Here is a 22,108-nt window from a genome sequence, read left to right as displayed (position 1 = left end):
CTGCGGATCAAACTAGTCGTGACAAATGGGAGAGTTCTGCTTCGCATCCCTTTGCATGTTCGGCCATTAATTAAACCCATATTACTTGGTAACCACCCCACATTTACTAAACGGTGAAAATGTGGCCTGAAAAACGATGAAGCCTTTGACAGGCGTTGCCATGGCGGATGAAAGTGGCCATCTTCCAGCTTACTTAATCAATAGCCATTTGGAAAATTGCAGGGCGCGCATTTTGTTGATTGCATTCCGACAGATTTGGACCATTCTGACGAAAGATCTGAATGTTGCCGTTACTTTTGCAAGAGAGCATTTGTGGAGGCGATAAAAAGTCGTGGCTGTCTTGAGAGACAATATAAATGCAAACGACCGGGCGCCTCCGCCCCCGTCAGTACCGCTGGAATTGACTGTGTCAAAGGCGGACAGACACGCTACGAGACAGATGGCTTGGTTTGTCATCACCCGAGATCGAGTAAGGCATTCCTCTAGCTCACTCTCTTTTTCTGCAGCACACTGGTTGATTTGTGGCTCTGTGGGAGGAAGCGGAGAGTGCAGTTGGCGCATGGGCAGTGGGGGTGGACAATTGAATCTAAGGCATCATGGGTCTAGGTGTCATTTCAAATGTCCAAGTAATTGCTCCTTCAAGGGGCCCATCTTCCATCTGGACCCCTTTGCTACTGTCTAGCTCTGATGTAAAATACCTCACACTTCTTGGCCACCCCCCGCTACCAAACCTCATTATGATTTATGTCCGAGCTGTCCCGGTAACTATGATTTCCAGAGTGCGTTGGAAAGAGTCCAGCTTATGAAATATGTTCCCCTGCCTAGCCCAAACTCTTCCATCATCCAAACTCACTCAGTCTCTTTCTCTCTCTCTCAGCTGTCACTCAGGCTCCATGAGTAGAGAGCAAAGCAGGGACAGGTGGAAGCGGTCTAAACTGGGTGTTTTTAATGAGGGTCCCGCTGGAACGGCAAGTGGAAAGACCCCACGACCTGTTGAGAGTAAAACGGCAGCCGTGCTGAAATGCAAGCCGCACACATCGACCCTGCAGTCTCTGCTTTAGCAGGCCACTTTGGCAGATTCGTGCAAGCCAATTACGAAGCAGAAAACTTGAACAAACTACTGCTTCAGTCTGAGTGGAACACAAGGCTCATTACTGTTCCACTTCTGTGTTTGAAACCTTTGCAACACCTCCTGAGAAACAGACAACAACAAAAGACACCATCTATCCCACATTTACCTCCAAAAAACACTTTATCCCAGGTCAAAAAAGAGGACAGTGCTGGTATCTGTGGGAAGGGTAGTCCCAGGTTGAGAAATGCCATTTCTTGCTCATCCATCATAGAATGGACAGGGCGCATTAGCAAGCATATGGTTAATTAATTCCCCTTAGACACTTGAATGGATGAGCGTTGAACACGGCAGCTCTCAGTCCTCCCATTAGCCATCTAATTACTCTGACACCCCTCCTGCAGAGATCCTGGTGTGCAAGATCTTTAGCCCTTTTTGGGCATCCATCTCATATTCGACTGAATCTTCATTAAGAAACTTATCCAAAAAAAAAAAAAAAAAGAAAGGCAGATGTGTAGGTACCAGACACCACTTTTGCAAACTAAAGAGAGATAAACAAGATGACAGGTCTAAGGAGTGCCCTTCATTTAGACACAGCAAAAGTAGGAATTTGGAGTTTACATTGATTAAAACATAAGGTTGTTGAGGGAGACTACTTCATTCTATGAAGAGTTTGTTCTTGAAAAGTGATTTTTCTTTTGTAGTTTATCTTTCAGGTCTTTGCGGATCGCTTTATTTAAGCACACATGGATTCTAAGCCCTTAAAAATCACACGTAGGTGAAATCAATCTGCAGACAAACCAGTGAGACCTTGGAGAGCACTCTTGAGAGTTAAGTTTCCCCAGTCAGGAGTGCCTCATCTTTTCACACAAACTCCCAGTGGAACTTCCTTTTTTTCTATGTGCCCTCCTCTGGTCTCACTTCAAGTTCAGACAGTTGACTATAAATGAGAGGCAGTGAAATGCACATCATCAGTAAGTTAGTCGATCAAAAAGTCTTAAGCCATTTTTCACTTTCACTCTGAAGCTTACAGGAATCTGTTAGGAGTGAATAATATCTATACTCCAGCCTGGCCACGGAGAACGCACTTTCCAAGAATGGCTTCATAAAACAGCTTTGATTTGGCAGACAGTTAATTGTAACTTGCCAATTTACAAGGCAATTTTTATCCACAGAGATGCTACACTAACTGTACAGAAAGTTCCTAGGATAACCTGGTGCAAAGTATTATGCTCAAGAAGACCGTGGTGGCTGAGCAGGACTGTGACCTAACTTCCCAGTTACAAAGTAATTCATATTTAGGTCAAAAAAGTCTCTTCATTATAATGTAGGCTACCACAAGCCAAAATGTTGCAGTGACACAACCACACAACCTCTATAAGACCTATAAACACCACCAGTACTTTTTCAACCCCAGAAAAACCAATCCAATGCCCTGGGTTGACATGACATGTAATACAAAAATATACTTTGATGAGGGTAGAACTGAAAATACATCTAGCTGGTTGTCATACTATTATTCAAAAAAGGGACAGAAAACAAAAGACTGTCACTTCAAAGTCAATAGACAGTTAGAGTTAATGTCTTGTGGCTATGAGTGAGGTTGCATGTTGGGAAGTAAAATGAGGGCCCAGCAAGCTAAGAAATGAACACAGAGGGAAGCTGATGACCTTCAGATGCCGAGGACATAATGACCTTCTTAATGAGCATGCCACCACTGAGAAAATGGCACACGAATCCCAATTTTGCGATCTCACTCCTTTCAAGGAAGCAGTTCTTGCAAACTACACAGAAAAAGAATGGGGGGGGGGGGGATAGCAAAACTATGCAGCAAGTCAAAAACATCTGTCAGGAGGTTTAATTGGGTTCATTAGACAACACAGCTAGAGTTACCAATTACAGGCCTACATAATTAATTGCACTTGAAATTAAATATATTTTCTCATCAGCTTTTAATTAAATGTGACCCCTTGTTGTTGATTGAATCCCAGATTCTCAGGGTGAGCTACGGTTTCATGCGTGTTTACCTGAGGTGCACAGGGAGATGAGCTTGATTTTGGAAGAGGGTTAGGATGGGGTGGGGTGTCTGTAATTACATGAAGTGATTAAGACACATCGGCTTGGTGGGCTTTGCAGGGCTCCTAACAAGGTCAGAGCTTAACTAGCCCTCCAGCTAACACAGAGAACAACTTCATTAAGCTCAGTGCTTAGGCCTTTAATGTAGACAATAGTATATAGTTTTGTTCCAAAAACATAGTGAGCTTCTTCCTATAAGCTGTTGCCTTTTTTAGACAGTCTTTTCAAGGATAGCTCTAGATAGCATGACACATTTTTTTCCAATGCATTCTACCTCAACACTGGGTATAATGAGGCATCTTTGAAGAAAGCATGACATTGCTGCCTACTGTTTGGCTACTTAAGCACAACTATGACGCCTTTGCGCCTGAAGCACATCTATGATGCCTTCTTGGTAGGCAGCATACTAGTTTTTGGAACACGGATCTCTTTTAAAACATTGCAAGCTGCCACACTGTATACTACCCACATGCTACCCTCTAAGGCAGAATCCAAACGATTCCTAAAAGTGATTTAAAACATTTTACGTAAAGCAGCTACTAAGGTCAGTCACTCCACACCACATAAATAGTGTACATCAAACAAAGCACACATGATTACCTTAAAATGCTTCAAAGGTAGGCTGGCCAATAGCGTTTTGAACAAAGCTGAGCAATTAGCGTTATCAGCTAACAGAATTTTAATTTAGGTTCCAAATCACTGTAGAGAATCACAGGGTAGCAATTACTTTTTTTTTTTTTTTGCCAAAAATAGATGAATGGATGGATGATTAGAGCTCATTTTAGTTATGTTGCAATGCATATTTATTCTCAGTGCCTAAGCTGTGGAAAGCTGTTTATCTTTAATAATGAAAACACATCTGTGAGATCTCCATTTGGATGCACCTTGTGCAAATGACTTGCACTCAGTACCCCCTCTCAGTACAAAAAGTATTTTCACCTTCAAAAAGTATTATTTCATTTTGCGGGCTCTGTGTTAGATTACACAGAACAATTTACATTCTAAGCAGACACATATTATGCAAACCCATCTCAGGCTGTCCTCTAAAAGATATTGGGTTATACAAAACATTTATTATTGATTTACCCTCGAAAGAATGGACACACTTTATTTGGAACTGCTATAGACAAGCACTTATCTTCTCACATGTATGTCAGATATTCCACTTCTTTCATGGAATTATACGAAACGCATAACAGAATTGTTAGCAGAAACCTAGCAACACTCAGCATCACAGTAAAGCTCAGGTATGTTTATAGTCTATGTTCAGACTAATATAGTGCAGAACTAATATAGCTGTACATACAATCACAGAGAGATACTGATTCGATGTAGCCACTGTTAAACTACAGAAATCTTGACCACGCAGGGAAAATCAAATCAAACTGTTGCTATGGCTCAATCATATCTCACTTAATCTGTTGTCCATTATTGATTTGGTTCACTGACCAAGCTGAATACAGTTGTGGGACATTGAAATTTCCTAACAATGCGAGAGATCAATAATGTTCACAGTAATCTGCTGGAGCGGAGCTTTCAAATGATTGAAAAGTGAATCACATACAACATCTTTATATGCGTCACTACTTTGTCACAAGGCGGAAACAGATCAAGTTTAACACAAAGGTCATATCAGTCTCTTTCAGTGAGGAGATGTACTGATTACCATCAGCAGATTGGATTCAGAGAAGAAGTGCTTAAATGACAAAACATTGCTTCAGCCTTTAGGACAACAGTATAACAAGTTTAACAGTTTGCTGACCACCAAGTTGGTTTTCACTTGTCAGAATTTGTCTGATTTGTAATTTTTAAACCGTTTCGTGTCCTGTCAGCTGGTTATCCTGGCAGACCAGGTAAACCAGATGGAAACCAGCTTAGCAATCCTGGGAGACCAGCTAAACCAGCTAAGAGTAGCAAACCTCCTTCAAGCTTTTGGTTTTAACCCTTAAATGCATGAATGTGAATGAATGCCAATCATTATTACATATTCGGGTCTCAAGCGACCAGGATCTATATCTAACACGGATGGATCTCTACATGTCGAAATAATATAAAACTCTCCTGAAATTAGAGTAACAATTACAGAATAATAAAAATAAAGCATATTTCGTTACCTTTTGGAGCTTGGACAGGTTCAGTTTGAGCAGTTTGAGTTTTATACCATCATCGCTGTCCTCGTCAGAGCTCATTTCCCAGTGCATTTAGCATATTCGCGATCTTCTCAAAACTATAATTTTCAACATCTTCATAATCAGTATTTTGATTGCTGACAGCTTCTTCAACAGATCCACCATCAAGTGACAGTAATGCTAATAACTGATTGCGTTCAGTACTTGCTCTGGAGTAAATCGCTGAGCCATTTCAAGTTTTGCTGATGATACATCCTATTATTTTGTTTTCTGCCTGTGGTAACTATGAGTGAAACGTCACTTCATAATCGTATGCGTTTAAGGGTTAAAAAATAAACAAAATAAACCCATAAGCCATCTTATATATCGGTCACATCTTTGACTCAGTTTTAAGGGTAAATGAGGACGTAGAACAGTGAACTTACCAATAAAGTAGGCCAAGAGGAACACCAGGGTGACGGAGATGAGGATGGCACTGAGGGCAGCACATTTCCAGTTGCAGTGCTTATAGGGTTTCTTCAAGCTGAAGGCAGGCCGTGAGAAGGTGTTCCGTGGCAGGGGCCGGGGTGGAGGCGAGTATACCGTGCTGGACGTCAAAGGGTAGCCGGGAGAAGTTGTGCAGTACAAGGGCGAGGTCCCGCCAGGCTTGAACAGAAAGTGTCTGCAGAGACGCAGAAAATGCTGTTGCTTATGTTCAAAAAAACGAAGGCCGTTGGAGAGCACTGTGTGATAAGTGTTTTCTCATCATGTTAAACAGTATCTGTAGAGTGTGTAGGCTTGTGTTTCCGCACTGGTCAGTACTGCTGTCGCTAAGTACTTTTCCAAGCTGTTGCCATAGCCACATCTCAGAGCTGGCTGGCAGCGAGACACACTGTGCCCCGTGGGGTGCGTTATATCGAAATTTTGAATCAATACCAAATTTAATTTACAGCCCGAGTGACCACAGTGGACTCTTGTTAATACAAGCCCTCGTAGTGACTTCTAATTCACCTTAAGGGTGCGTGTGTCAAGCTGTGAGATACTGCAGGATGTACGTTACCAGGACAGCTTATTCACTGTGGCCAGTTCTCTTGAAATGAGATGCTACTGTAGCTCAAAAAGCTTAGTTAGTTAGCAGGTGTTGTAATCTATGGTGAAGTCACTGACTTGGAAAGCTGCTGTCCAGCTGTACTGACCGGATGAGGGGAAACTCAGAAACAAACCACATTAGCCTAATGAGGTACAAGAACAGACTTACAAAAACTCTTAAACCTAGCGCGCACTACAAGACAGAAGCTTGTTCAGCTGGCTCCTCTTCATGTTTTAAGTCTGACTCTGACAAAAGGCAAAGGCAGTAGCCTCTTAGCATGTCTCACTGAAACGATTCAGAGTGTATGCAATTGTGAGACACATTCCAATATGCTCTGATATCCTATCCCGATACTGTCCCCTACTCTCATTCCTATATTAATTTCCTGTCTCTCTTTCATTGCCCTGTCCAATTAAAGACTAGCATTAAAGGGATAGTTCACCCAGAAATGAAAATTCTGTCATCATTTACTCACCCTCAAGTTGATGTGCCCCATTGACTTCCATTGTTTTTTTGTTTTTTTTCATACTATGGAAGTCAATGGGGCCCATCAACTGTTTGGTTACCCATATTCCTCAAAATATCTTCTTTTGTGTTCAAAATTCAAACAGGTTTGGAACAACTTGAGGGCGAGTAAATTATGACAGAATTTTCATTTTGGGGTGAACTATCCCTTTAATGCTAGTCTTTAATTGGACAGGACAATGAAAGAGAGACAGAAATTTTTGGGTGAACTAACCCTTTAAGTTTGTACCTTAAATGTCACAAATATGACAGAAAAAAAAACAAAAAAAAAACAACAACTGATGCTATAAAACAAGACTAGAGGCTATAAGACTCTAAGAATAAATTGCGCCCACTGATAGTGCTATTAAAAGGACAGTTCACTCAAAATTATAATTCTACCACAATTGTTTCATCTCATGCCATGACAAACCTGTATGACTTCTATCAAGGTAGCAGGTTTCTGTCTTGTACTGTGCACTTGGCCTTATGAACAATTTATTAGCAAAGAATGCTAATGCATTCAGGGTTAATTAGAAAAGTCGTTAGTTTGGTGTTCAAAAATAAATGTTTAAAAAAACATGCAAATTCATATAGTAAGTGATGAAAAATGTTAGACTGTGTTACAAATTGCACTATGTAATGAGAAACAAGTGTGCACAGGTACCACTACGCAGCATGGCAAAGCAGATTCCGGCAGCCGCGGTCAGATCATGCAACATACCCATCAGTGTAAGCGCCGTCGCGGCGAGCTGTGGCCAGAATGTCCATCTCTATAAAGTTGTCCTGTAAAGTCTCTAGGAATGTCTGCTTTGCTATGTTTCTACACACAGGTGGAGAGATGGACAGATGGAACGAGAGTGAGACATGCGTGCAAGAGGGAGACACAGATGTGCAAACACAAAAATGCGATCACCCGGCGAATTTGTGTAAATGGACAAGAGTGGAGAGGCCGACGAGGACAAACAAACCCCATTTTCCAATGACAGGGTGCTGGTGCCGGATCCAGAGCCCAATTTGGAACCGTTCCACGTTTTTCAACGGCAGGAAAAACGGTGTTCAGGGACAGAAAAAAAAAAAACCTCTCTAATCTAAACCTACTGAACTCAAAACTATTAACCGACAACATCAGAGAACAGAGGGCGGGAAAATCTCCTCATCAAGTAATGTTTTTGAAACAACAACTGTTAAACAAAACTAGATCAAACAAAAGCTTACCGTTTTCATTTACAAAGCTGTTTTTACTGGAAATGCCCACAGCGATGTGTATTTAATTAAACAACAGTTAGTTCTCAACCTTGAATCTAGCTGGCGGAGGTCCAAGTGTGCTGATGTTTTGTATAACAGCACAAAGGTATCTCCCAGCTTTAAGGGGAAAACAGCTTTGAATGTTAAAGTGTTTTGGACATTTCCAAGACTCTAGGTTTTAAGAAACGTAGCCAGTTATGCAAACATTCGTCTCTCCAGCCAGTTGAAATGTGGGGGCGGTTCTGAAAGAGGTCCGCAGGCTCCCTAGCTGGGCACCAGCACCATTTCGGAGAACGTGGGGAAACAGAGACATCCTTATGGAACTAAAGTGCGGTGTGGGGTTTTAACCCCGTGAAACCCAGTACGCCCCACCCGGGAGCGCTCACGTTCTTTTACTGCACATGTACCTTGTGTTGTACGACCCATGCCCCTCTCTGCAAGCGTCCTGTTCTTCTCTGATAAACATTAGAGTATTCTGGCTCCTTTATGATTGTGGTTAGAAGAAAACAAGGCATTACTTTTCCATTCACTTCTTCACGTTCTTTGTGTTTCAGGGGCTGACACAACACTTTTTAGAAGAATCACACATTATACTGACAGAATTCCCAAGTGGTTATGCAAAATCCTGCTTTAAGATGTGGCTTTTTTTCTTTAAAAGTATAAATGGTTTCATAAAGCAGAGGTTTATTAACATTCAGAGAGGAACTCTGGTTGCATTCAGTGAAGCATGTCTGCTGTAGCTCCGTTCCCCCTGAGATGGCTGTTCCATAAGGGAAGACTGAGATAATGCGATGGAGAAATGAACCGTCAACATGCACTGGGCAGGCGCAACACCTTCAATTCAACAAGAGAAAATGTGTGTTTTCTTTTCTTGGTGGCTGTTCCAGACAGCCTGCTCGCTCTGCTGATTGTCTTTGGCCGGCTTATGTACATTTGTTTAGTTTGTTTGGGCATTGGGAGGCAAATTAAAGTTTTAAACGAAGGCGAGAGGGCCCCAGAGGGCAGTTTGGAGGAGTCAGAGAAGAATACAAAAAAGCAGCCAATAAGAGAATGGCATTGCCTGGCTCTCGTCCAATGGGAGGGCTCGGTAAGCCTACATATCCAGGGACTCATACGACCCATTCCAGCCCGCTGTACAAAAGTCGTGAGGGGAACCATTACAAAGCCATTAGCTAAAGCCTAAATGACAGGCCATCTTTCACTGCCCTTGTGGATATTGCTAATGGATATTCCAATTTCATCAGAGGGTTTCGGATAATTGATCGCTCTTTTTTTTTTTTTTTTAGATAGGAGGAAGGGATGGAGGGTGATGTCACTGATTTACTTGGTTTCCAGCACTCTCCTCATGCCGCATGTCGGCTGGTGTGACCATCTGTTTCCCTTTCCCATGAGAATACCTGGTCCAGATTAAAGTTTGGGGAAATCCATGATGTTTAATCAGTCATTATGTTGCTAACTGTCCCTCCGCAAATTCAAATTAGCGTTCATTTTCCTGTTGAGTGGACCGTTCAGACTCATGCCGGTCACAAACACATCAAGAGGACAAAGAAACAGAGTTTCCAGGCAAATTTCCTAGTGCTTATGCTTATTATCAGACACTATAATGTGTAAGATACTTTCATTTTGGTTTGGAACTGTGGAGCAGAGGTTACAGTGTGTGTCTCCAAATATGTTAAGATGAGTGCTTATGTGGGTGGTTTGGGTTCAAGTCTGGCTTGCAACATTTCTTGATCTTAACGGCCCAATAATTTCCTGCCACTCTATTATATCTAAGTAAATCTCACAAAATATAGGTCTGAATTATATTTCACTATAAAATAAATGTGCAACAAAATAAAGTTAATTTTAGGATCAATTAGGGAAAATTCATGTTCATTATTGAGAAAATAAAATCATTTTCAATGCTACAATACGGTAATAACCCTGTACAGACAGAATCTTGCTTTTAACATAAATATATATAGTCCAACAGTGCTTAAAAAAATATTTACTGCATATATTTATGTTTAACTTTTTTTTTATTCTGTAATGACATAATGGTTTTTGGGAGATATTTGGGAAAACTGCTTTAACTTTGCAATCCCATCAGTAAATCATAACGACTCATAAAGACCCGTGATGTAATGATGCTCTTAGCACAAATATATAATATAAACTTATATTTATTTCAGCTACTACAAAAGTTTGAAGACATTTGAATTGTTGGCTGGGTTGAACAGAGCAGGAGGTGGAGGTTATCTGAGTATCAGTATGTATCATTTCTCTTCAGGCTGGTCTGACAGCGCTGATTTGCCTCCGCCATGCATGAGGAGCAGCCTGAGCAATGCAAACAGACATCTGAGAGGTTCTTGACTGATCTCCTCCACACAAGTGCCTCAGATAGAGGCAAACAGAGCAAGGGCTGATGGGAGATAAATATGGAGAGCTTGTAACAAAGCCCCCTTCAGAACCTTGAGAGAAATCGCCATCCATCTATTGCATTTTGGGCTTGAGATATTAGATCAGCAACACTGCCCGGAAAGCCCAGGAAAACAATACTTTTCTCTTGTTGTATATTTACTCATGTTTTGAATGCATTTCGGCCAAATACAGGTATTTACATAAAAACTGAGTCGCATGAAACTTCATAATGATAGACCGTAAATTCAGCTATACACTTGAGGTCATTCCTACTATCAGCAAATTTTTATGTTTAATTATACTGTATTTTTATTAACAAATAGGGGAATAAAGATGGAAAACATGAAAAATAGGCAATTTATTAAGAAATGCACAAGGTACTTCAATGTTTTCCTTATCGAATTACAATGTTTCAAACAAAACATGTTTTAATGAAAATATTGTTTTAATTACCAATCAACTTAGTCTTCTGTAAAATCCCTTTAACTAACTAAAACCTGTCCCTTGAATGTCAACATCCTCCAGGAAGTGACATCATTTTGGCGGGAAAACAAACACAAATAAGTATTATCAATAGATTTGGTGAATTTAGGTTTTATTAGATTTCTGTGAAGTTTTGTAGTATGAATTGGTTTGTCTTCCCATCCAGTTATATAAAATATCAGAAAACGGCATAAAAATATGTCAAAAGACAAAAAAATATCTTCAAGTTCACACCTCATGTAAGCTAACTGGCTAACTTAGCTCTTTATTTCCATTATTTTAGGTTCAATTTTGTTAATCGTCTCCCTATTAAGACACAATTTATGTGGTTACGATTGACCAGAAGATGTATTTGAAAGTCAGGTATACTGTTTTACCATGTACATACTGTACATGCATCAAAAGCTACTGCATAACAGCAGGAATGACCCATTAAACTATATTGTGCATCAAGTGGAGATAAAAGGCTACATAAAGTCTCATTAACTATTAACAGTGTAGATGATCTTTTAAGCAGATACAAATAGCATAATAAACGCTTCATGCAGCCAGCATATGCATGCCTTACGATGCATTATAAACGCCTAATGTTGTCACTCAACATCACAAAGCTATTTGATTAGCCATTTTATCATGAGAACAGCACAGCCCCAAATGTACCTGGTCTCTAGAGGAACGTTGCTGTTGAGAAGCCAGTTGTCCTGGGCACTGCCTGAGTCCTGGGCACTTGTAGGCCCCTCATTGGGAGCCGAGCTATCGGTTGGTGCCGGGCTCGGGTTACTGCGCTGGGTATAGTTGCTGTGGCTCAGAGAGCCAATGGAGGCGGTGTGGTGCTGACTGGGGGAATGGGAGTGTGACAGGGGCAGCGGTGGCGTCCGCAACCGGGAGTGGTTCTGGAACGAGCCCTCTGAAACGAGAGAAACAGCACTATCAGCAATTAAACTAATTAAATTACTGCAGTGTTCATTAGCATGTGGTGTGCAGAGATTTATCTGTAACGGTTTTCTGATACTGCACAAGTAAACAACTCGATTTTCAAAGATAAGTCAATGATAAGAAGTTGCCTTAAAAAGAGACACCTAGCTTAAATGTTGCATCTAAACAGAGCGCCGGCTTCTAACAGCTGGAATCCCGCAAACACTCATCAGGCAAAATATGCTGCAGACAATCTGTCACTATCAAGTAGACTGAATTACCCTCGTCAACCTGTTTAGGATTCACGCCATGATCAACTGCAGCTTGTGTGGCCGGACCCGACAAGACAGCTTCAGCTTCCGACAATGCTTTTGTCAACTAAAGCCACTTTGCGTCATGGGAGATGGGGGCTATCAGACATGAGATTGTGAGCATCAGATTGTGGCAATCCAGACAGAGATAAAGACCCTTGTGTCCTTGTGCGCTCCACAGCCATTCATTTCCATATCTGCTAAACCATTCATCAATCAATAAACTAGCGCCTCATTGCGCTAAGAACCCTTACTTAACAAGAACAAAGCAGTTTCATTTTACACCTGTCGGCAACACTCAACGGCCTCTTTACTGAGAACTTAAACTGTTGCTAAAGGTGAGACTAGTATGCTAAAGATGTTTTATTTACATTGAACAACTTTACCATTGTTCACTAAAGGTATAGCTAATGTGCTAACGTTGCTTTATTTACATTTAAAAACTTTACCTTCATTCGCTAAAAGGTATAGCTAATGTGTTTACTGTTTTATTTGCATATAAAAACAACTTTCATTTGTTAAAGCTAATGCAATAAATATGTTTTATTTACGTTGAAGAACAATGTTACCTTCATTCGATAAAAGAATAGCTAATGAGCTAAATGTTTTATTTAGATTAAGAACAACTTTACCTTAATTTGCTAAAGGTATCCTATAGCTAATGTGCCAAGGATGTTTTATTTACATTTAACAACTTTACCATAATTTGTTAAAAGGTATAGCAAATGCGTTAAATGTTTTATTTACATATAAAAACAACTTTCCTTTCATTTGTGAAAGATATAGCTAATGCGCTAATTATGTTTTATTTACATTTAAAGTCCAACTTAATGGAATTTACTTTGTTAGCGCATATTACTAGTCTTGTGGTGAAAAATTAATCCGTGCTAGTTAATACACAGAAAAAAATTGTTTGCCGTCGCAATCTTTAATCAAATTCTGAAAAGTTACTTCCGGTCTGGAATGGCGTTCCTTCTCTGACGATGTAGGTTTGATGGCTTGAGTTGGGAAATGCTTAACCACTCCCCTCAAACCGTTAGTCTGTTATGAGCAGCGATGGAGAGGAGGAGCGCTAGAGTTAAACCCTGCCCTCTGTTCAATATTCCCTTTCACTGGGAAATACGTCACAACACTGGAGAAAAGTCGTTTGCAACATCCGGTTCACACGGACTTTAAAGGGGGGGTGAAATGCTATTTCATGCATACTGAGTTTTTTACACTGGTAAAGAGTTGGATTCCCATGCTAAACATGGACAAAGTTTCAAAAACTAAGTTGTACGTTTGAAGGAGTATTTTTGTTCCAAAAATACTCCTTCCGGTTTGTCACAAGTTTCGGAAAGTTTTTTTCGAGTATGGCTCTGTCTTACGTAAGATAGGGCGGAATTTCCTTATATGGGTTCTAAGGGCACTTCTCCGGTAAGATCGCGGCCGCGCGCGCACTCGTAGACCAGAGCAAGAGAGTGAAAGCAGTTCGCCATCAAAGCGCCCTGCCCGGCTTTTGGGAAGTCAATGTCAACAAAGAAGTGTGTTTTTGGTTGCCAGGGCAAGACAACCCTGCACAGATTCCCAAAGAACCCAGCGTTAAGGAACCCGTGGATGGAGTTTGTTTTCCTGAGCATAAACGGAGTTGTGTAAGACTGTTGTTCCCTGCATTTCGACGCTGATTGTTTTCAAAGCCCAGATCGACGGATTTGCAGATCGTCTAATGCTTAAGGATCGAGCAGTCACAATGATAAAGGTTCGCGGTCGTGCGTTGGAACCGGACGGTGAGTAAAACTGTTTGTTGAACAAATGTCTCTGTGTGTTGTCACTAGCTTGGCGCGTTAGCACAGCTAAGCTTCGCCCACAGGGCCCGCCTCCAGCCGCTCGTTTTTTTCCGGAAAGACTCGGTACAGCCTATCTTTCTGTTAAAAATTTAATAAAACAAAAGACTTTTTGGAGATATGAAGGATGCAATATTACTCTATAGGTACACAAGATTAACAGGAGATTGAGTGAAAATGAGCATTTCACCCCCCCTTTAAGAACAACTTAACCTTCATTCGCTAAAGGTATAGCTAATGCGCTAAAGATGTTTTAATTAGAGTAAGAACAACTTTACCATCATTCACTAAAGGTATAGCTAATACGCTAAGGATACAGCTAATAAGACGTATGTTTTATTTATATATTTATAAAGAACTTTACTTTCAAATGCTTACAAAAAACTGGTGTCTAACAAATATGTAAATGTAGGCTATTTGCAACAGCATTTTAGTAGGCTATCTGACAGATATTAAATGAATAAATAAGCTAGACATATACTGTTATTGCAAAAATAGATTTCACAAGACAAACAGACATGAATTATGCACAATAATGGGGCATCAATCACAGTGGGTTATCTGAAGTCCAACAGTAATTGTCTTTTGTTACAAAAGCAGAGTGTTGATGGCTGTAGCTGCAATGCATTTAACTAGATAAAGCCAGAGACAGAACTTGTCAGAAACTGTCAGCAAAATCTCTAGAAATTGAATCTGTAAATTCATTCTTTCTAAAGTACCATCACCAAAAATAACGATTTAAAAAAAAGAAAATTCTAATTCAATCATCAGATGCTGGACAACTAGTCAAACATCCTAACCTACACGGATATTTTCCTTACACCTTAGACCTCATTGGGTCTCATGCTGGTTGAACCACGGAACTGTAAAATAGTGCAAATATTCATATTTTAACAAATTTGCTTCACTATTTTTAAATAAACAATAAAAAAATAGAAGATTATGCAAACTACGTAATAAGTTTAAAAAGGTTTTCAAGAGCCTTTTCTCTTCATTATGTTAGCAGGACAGCGACACATTTTTGCACCCCCTGAAAATATCAAAATACATTTTTAATTAAATATTAAAAATATATACACAGACAAGTCATTGTATGTGTGAATTGCAATTTAAATTATAATTTTATTTTTGAAACAACAACAACAACAACAACAAAGAAAATCTGTCAAGCAGATCCTCTTGAGAATGCTTTTGTTGTCGCTCGCTTGAACTGACCTTCATAAGCAAACTTCACTAACTACTATTGCACAAACACAGCAACACGGTATTGAGCAACAAGTCATGAGCAACCCTGAATCATTCCTTTCTTTTGAATACTGCAAAAGTTGCATGCTTCGAAGGTCTTACCGTGGTTTCACACACCAAGCGACACAGTATGTTCTCTGTTGGAGGCATGTAACCGGGGTGAAAGAACGCTAGTTCTCACATCTCTCATATGACTAAATGAGTGCTTTGCACCATGTGGTGAGTGCACATTTCTACTGAAGATCATTATGGGATGCGTCACTGACAGGGACCCCTTTACTTTTTTTTATTCCCTTTCATTTTTGGGCACAGGGCCGGATCATTTGTCAGAGCCAGTGACAGATGGGCCCGTACCAAGCCGCATTCCCACAATCCTACGCTACCAATTACTCAGAGCTCTGTTGCGTCTCTGAGCCAAGCTGATGATGGCCCTGATGAAACCAGATCAAAACAGATGGAGAGCTGGAAGGGAGAGAAACCATTTCCCCAGCACTATGAAGGTATGTAACATGCGGGAGTATTACAGGTACGAAAGTGATGCAATTCAATGAAGGTTAATGACAACAAGACTTGATTTATCATATTGCTTGTCTGTCTAAACTTCAAAGGAAAAAGTGCTTGAATTAGATTTCTCTCTTATCGCAATTCAGCATGCAGTTAAAGTAAGTCATTCATAGGTTGACGTCCTAATGATTATAAAAACTCTGGCTCTTAATAACGTGGCATTGAACTGAATACAAAATTTTGTCAGGGAAAACAAATTATAAACAGGCCCTCAGGTAACAACAACAACAACAGCATAAAAACACCATTATGCATGTAATGAATGCTACAAATAGTAATAGACTACAACAGGTTCAGGCTATGCATCACCCAATTCTAAACACTTCACAAGCTTTTTGCGTTGTGTTTTCGGAATAAGTTTGTCTCAACGCAGGGTTTCTACTCCCTAAACAGCAGCCAGTAGACAGAAATGCTGACGCAGCGTTCAAGGGGTTGGAGCTTTATTTCCATTGAGAAGCACAGAAGGTAAGGCTCATTCGAGTCCTTGAGACAATGTGCATAATACGAAGAGAAGTAATGATTCAGCAGGAACAATTCAGAGCAGTCCAGAAGGACTTGTAAGAGTGGAAGGTCTGTGATCGATACTGTTTGCACAACTCTGTTCAAGAGCAAAAAAGTTTGTTTTGCCAAAGAAAAGACAAGGCAAAGAAAAAGGTCATTGCGCTCGAATAGCCTCCAGAAAAGGAGCCAAACATATTTTTCAATATCATATTTCAACACAAAATCTAAAGAAAGGAATATAAAAATTCTTACAGAAATTAGGTATGTTTTAAGACTTTTAGCAATTTCGGCAATAAAAAAAAAAATAATAATTCATAAAAAAAAAAAAAAAAAAAAATAATAATATATATAAAGGGTAGTTAATTTTCAGGGGCAAAAAAAAAAAAAAACAACAACAAAAAACAATACAAACAAAATGGAATTATAAATAGGATTCATTTTCTTAAAACAAAATATATCTTTTATCAAAATAATGGACATTATTTTTTGTGATATTCATCCTCTCTTGAGATTAAGAATATAATAGGCACCTAATTACTCCAGATGACACTTTGCTGGATGTAAAATTGCTTTATGATTACAAGACAGCAAATGAATAAAATAGCAATTACAAAGGGAGACAAGCAGTTCTCTGTGGAAATCCCATGGCATATTTATGTAGATTAATACCATGTTTTAAATGGGGGAGGGGGTGTATTCAAAAGAGGTGCAAGAACTTTACTAAAACGTGTTAAAAAGCTAATTTGATCTGTGAGGATGTACTTGATGAGTTTGACTCCGTTTAACAACTGATCACAGTCCAGAGATATTTCAAAAGCTATTCTCTCAAGCTCAATATTTAAAGGCGTCAAAAGCCCATTAAAGTTGTCTGAAGTCAATCTCCAAGGAAAACTGGGTTGCTCCAGTCAGCAGTGTTAGATAATCAACCAGTGATGCTAAAACATCAAACCCTGGAGCAGAATTGGTTTGTGTTTATGAATAATTGATAAGAAATGAGGTCATACAAACATATAAGAATTACAAAATGCACAGACAGACATACAGATAGGCTATATAGTTTAGATAGACAGACAGACAGACAGACAGACAGACAGATAGATAGTTTAGATAGACAGACAGACAGACTAGATAGATAGATACCGTAAAACTTCAAATAATAGCCGAGTCCCAAATAGACGTCTGTCTCTTTTACACGCCTGGTGTGGCTACAGGTTTGGATAAATAAAGGCCGGTCTCTAATAGAGGCCCGGTCTGTTTTTTTTTAGTTTTTAGTTTTTTTTAGATAGATAGATAGATAGATAGATAGATAGATAGATAGATAGATAGATAGATAGATAGATAGATAGATAGATAGATAGATAGATAGATAGATAGATAGATAGATAGATAGATAGATAGATAGATAGATAGATAGATAGATAGATAGATAGATAGACAGACAGACAGACATATAGATAGATATATAGTTCAGACAGACAGACTAGACAGACAGACAGACAGACAGACAGACAGACAGACAGACAGACAGACAGACAGACAGACAGACAGACAGATAGATAGATAGATAGATAGATAGATAGATAGATAGATAGATAGATAGATAGATAGATAGATAGATAGATAGATAGATAGATAGATAGACAGACAGACAGACAGACAGACAGACAGACAGACAGACAGACAGACAGACAGACAGACAGACATATAGATAGATATATAGTTCAGACAGACAGACTAGACAGACAGACAGACAGACAGACAGACAGACAGACAGACAGACAGATAGATAGATAGATAGATAGACAGACAGACATATAGATAGATATATAGTTCAGACAGACAGACAGACAGACAGACAGACAGACAGACAGACAGACAGACAGACAGACAGACAGACAGACAGACAGACAGACAGACAGACAGACAGACAGACAGACAGACAGACAGACGATAGATAGATAGATAGATAGATAGATAGATAGATAGATAGATAGATAGATAGATAGATAGATAGATAGATAGATAGATAGATAGATAGATAGATAGATAGATAGATAGATAGATAGATAGATAGACAGACAGACAGACAGACAGACAGACAGACAGACAGACAGACAGACATATAGATAGATATATAGTTCAGACAGACAGACTAGACAGACAGACAGACAGACAGACAGACAGACAGACAGACAGACAGATAGATAGATATATAGTTCAGACAGACAGACTAGACAGACAGACAGACAGACAGACAGACAGACAGACAGACAGATAGATAGATAGATAGATAGATACTGTAGATAGATAGATAGATAGATAGATAGATAGACAGACATATAGATAGATAGATAGTTCAGACAGACAGACTAGACAGACAGACAGACAGACAGACAGACAGACAGACAGACAGACAGACAGACAGACAGACAGATAGATAGATAGATAGATAGATACTGTAGATAGATAGATAGATAGATAGATAGATAGACAGACATATAGATAGATAGATAGTTCAGACAGACAGACTAGATAGATAGATAGATAGACAGACAGCAGACTAGATAGATAGATAGATAGATAGACAGACAGACAGACAGACGGATAGATGGATAGATTCCCCCCAAGTTTCGTTTATAGTTACGAAATAACAGTCTCACTCTGTTTCTCACTCACTCATTCTCATTGAGAGTGAGAACTCGTATGATGTGCCTTAGACACCTGATCAAATGTGCAAGGTGTTAGACTGGCCGAAGAATTAATCAAGATCCCTCCAGAAGACAGACAGAACTTTACACAGCATCCACAGCTAAAAATGACCATAGATCGCGGAGCATTCGTCTATCCTGCTAGGTTTGTTTTCTGGTTGTAAGTGTCTGGATCTGGGTGGTGGAAACTGTCTCCGAACAGCGCGAAGAGCCGACAGCCACCCTGAGTGTTAATGGAAGGTTGTGTTGTCTGTGGTTTTCACACTTTTTCCTCCATTCAATCATCAGTTAAGGTGTTGTTCTTAACCATTAGGAAAGACAGATGCATGAGGGAATACACACTGTCTTCACGGGTCTCGTATGAAGGCTAGCAGATATAGCTTACGGCGCTCTGAATCAGTCATGCTCTCAAACTCATCAAGTGTGAGTAACTGACGGCCTCGCTGACATCTTCACAGCTATACTAAAGAAATATGAAAATATCTCACTGCATGTTGATTCGAAAATCACGTGGAATCAAAAGCAAATGTGCTGTTTTTCATTAAATGTGTAATTCTTGTGTCCCCTTGGGTCCTGAAGACATATTTGACGTTGAAAAGTGCAGATGGCTCTGTCTGGCACTTTGTTATCTCCATGGTAACCTCACAATGGATTATCTAAATAAAGTGATGATTCATGAGCATCCAGTGTACATTCACAAAAGGTGACAATGCATTAGGAAAACAGCTGGCTGGTTGCAATTAGAAACATGGACTGTGGTTGCATGCTGGTGTCTAGCTGAACGCAACATATAAATAACTGGTGTCATTAAAAATAATTGCAGGTGAAACTCGCGAGAACGGAGAGTAGGAAAAAAAGGCTTGTCCTCGCTGCCCTCTGCAGCCACGCCACGTGTTGCTTATTAAATCACTCTTTCCCTGTCCGCTGTGATCTCTCGGAGTGTCTCCCGTGGATATATGTTCCGGTGCGACCCCGTAAACCGCATTCGCTCCCCTGGCACTGGCAACGGAAGGGGATGATTAAATAAGTTCTGACGAAACCCAACTGATCTAAATGCATAGCTGCACAGTGACCCCACTGCTTAATTTCCACCTGCTCATTCCTGTCTGTTCAACTGCAAAGGCATGTTGTGCGAGCCCTTACATAGGAAGATCCATACACTATTAGCGGCCCACTGTGGCCCAAACCCCATGCTGCTCGCCGTAAAAAGATGCTAATACAAGGGAGCCTCTGTAGTGAAGAACAGGGGCTCAGCAGGGAGCCCGTGGCCCAATAGCCATCTCTCCAGGAACAGGACCCTGAGAGAAAGCCAGGGGCCATGGAGCAACACATGCTCAACAAAAAGACCGCAAGCTTCAACGGGTCTGTCCCATCAAGCTAACAGGACCTAGCGGGCATAGAGATCTTTTACTCTTTCTTTTCTACGTTTTCCAGCTTGCTTAATCTCAGCCTCTTTAAATACAAAAGACATCTGGTTCATGAACTATAGTTTAGGGAATTTCTGCAACAAAGATAGATGAATGGAAAAATACAACACAGCGGAGAGCCCTTTGGTCGATAGAATGCAACAGATGCATTTTTTAGTTGATAATATTGAATCACTCTGGGAAAAGTGAAATTGCCTCAGCCTGATAACTCCGTCTCTGGTCGATAGCTATAAGCAGAGATGAATTTTGGGAAGTGCAGAGATTTCCCAGCGGTAGAATTTGTGCGTTTAACTCAGCCACTGTGGCCAGATTTTTGCTTTATGTTGTGTTTAAACACTTGGGACTCGATATTTCAAATGCTAACCATCTCTGTATCCGTGATTCGATACTTTAGCTCTTTGCAGATGTAAGGTTTCGCCTTCACATGTTTTCACGTGTAATTCCTCCTCAATTGCTGGAAAAGTATACCAAATTCCTCTGAAAACACACTCTTGTGTTCGAATCCACAGCTCGAATCCCTGAGCTAAGCCTTTTCAGCTTTAGTCTCAGCACTGGATCACATTTCTGGAACTACAGAATAACTTGTGTTTCTAAAGACACACGAAATCATACTGACACCGGCAACATGAATCTGGGCCTATAAACTCCCTTATCAGTTTACACGATAAGCTTACCCTGTCCATGCCCTTTCTCTCTGTAGAATTTGACAAATCTGCAATGCTGAGCTCAGTCAGGCTGCAGAATAGGGCTCTGTCATAACTGTTTTTTTATGTGTTTTAATATGCTCCCTTAATATCCTGACAAGGCGAAGAAATGAGAACGGAAGGTATTAGCTCATGTCATCGTCAACCCTAAAAACATTTCAAAATATTGCAGGCTCAAACCCACATGACATATCTTTCAATCCATCTGTTCTGTTTATTTACAGAAGGACAGGGTGAAAAATCCACAGTGTGGTTTGGACTGCAATTTATGCCACTCGGTGTGAACGTGTAGGCAACTCTTCGTTAAAAACCAAGGACTATTACAAAGGACGTGACCACCGATTTAAGAGTCTGTCATTACTGCATCCCTCTTATTAAGCCTTGAGCTATCTGGAATATCCGTATTAGTAATATGCTAATACTTGGTAAATTAAAGCAGCTGGCTGTTTATTCTCTGTTAAAAAAAAGCCTATCCCATTCTCAAAAAGCAGGGAAAATGGTTAAAATAGACTCATTAGGTGGTTTAAGTGGATAAAAAGCAGCGTTTTTTCTTTTCTTATTTTAATTGTGTCCTTGTTCTGTTTAAAGGCTCAGCAAATACAGTTGCCAAACAATCAGAAATGACAATGAGGGTGCTCTTCAAAAGAGCAGGATAATTTCCATAATTTACCACTTGTTTACCTACAATCACAATGGCTACTTTGACACAGCCAGTGTTTGGACTGTCAAGCGTATTTACAAGCAGGTGACTCAGAAATTGGTATTTATATGCAAAAGGACATGGGAACCAAATTAAATAGGAATATTTCCTGGCGGTTTTCATAACCTGAGAGAAGTTGACAGCTATAAAAATAGTAATTGTGTGTGTGTGTGTGTGTGTGGCACGGGTGATACGATAGACGACTAGATTGCTAGGTTCCAATCATGCAACA

At 40.0% G+C, this 22,108-nt stretch overlaps 1 protein-coding gene across 9 annotated transcripts in view; it reads right to left on the bottom strand.

The window, feature by feature from the left end:
• The window catches only part of tenm4 (teneurin transmembrane protein 4), a 245,647-nt gene that overhangs the window by 106,263 nt on the left and 117,276 nt on the right, over positions 1–22,108 (bottom strand). For 4 of the 9 annotated variants that reach the window (XM_079885422.1, XM_079885425.1, XM_079885426.1 and 1 more), the window contains 2 exons: positions 11,639–11,885; positions 5,700–5,935 (listed from right to left, as the gene is read on the bottom strand). In XM_079885422.1, coding sequence (XP_079741548.1) covers positions 5,700–5,935; positions 11,639–11,885 — 483 coding nt within the window. Of the gene's footprint in view, positions 1–5,699; positions 5,936–7,571; positions 7,671–8,502; positions 8,578–11,638; positions 11,886–22,108 lie in introns of all 9 variants that reach the window. The other 5 variants (XM_079885419.1, XM_079885421.1, XM_079885423.1 and 2 more) reach the window with 3 other exon arrangements.

This window comes from Squalius cephalus (genome assembly GCF_949319135.1).
Source record: "Squalius cephalus genome assembly, chromosome: 11".
NCBI classification, from domain to species: Eukaryota; Metazoa; Chordata; class Actinopteri; order Cypriniformes; family Leuciscidae; genus Squalius; species Squalius cephalus.
This window is presented reverse-complemented; position numbering and strand designations above follow the sequence as displayed.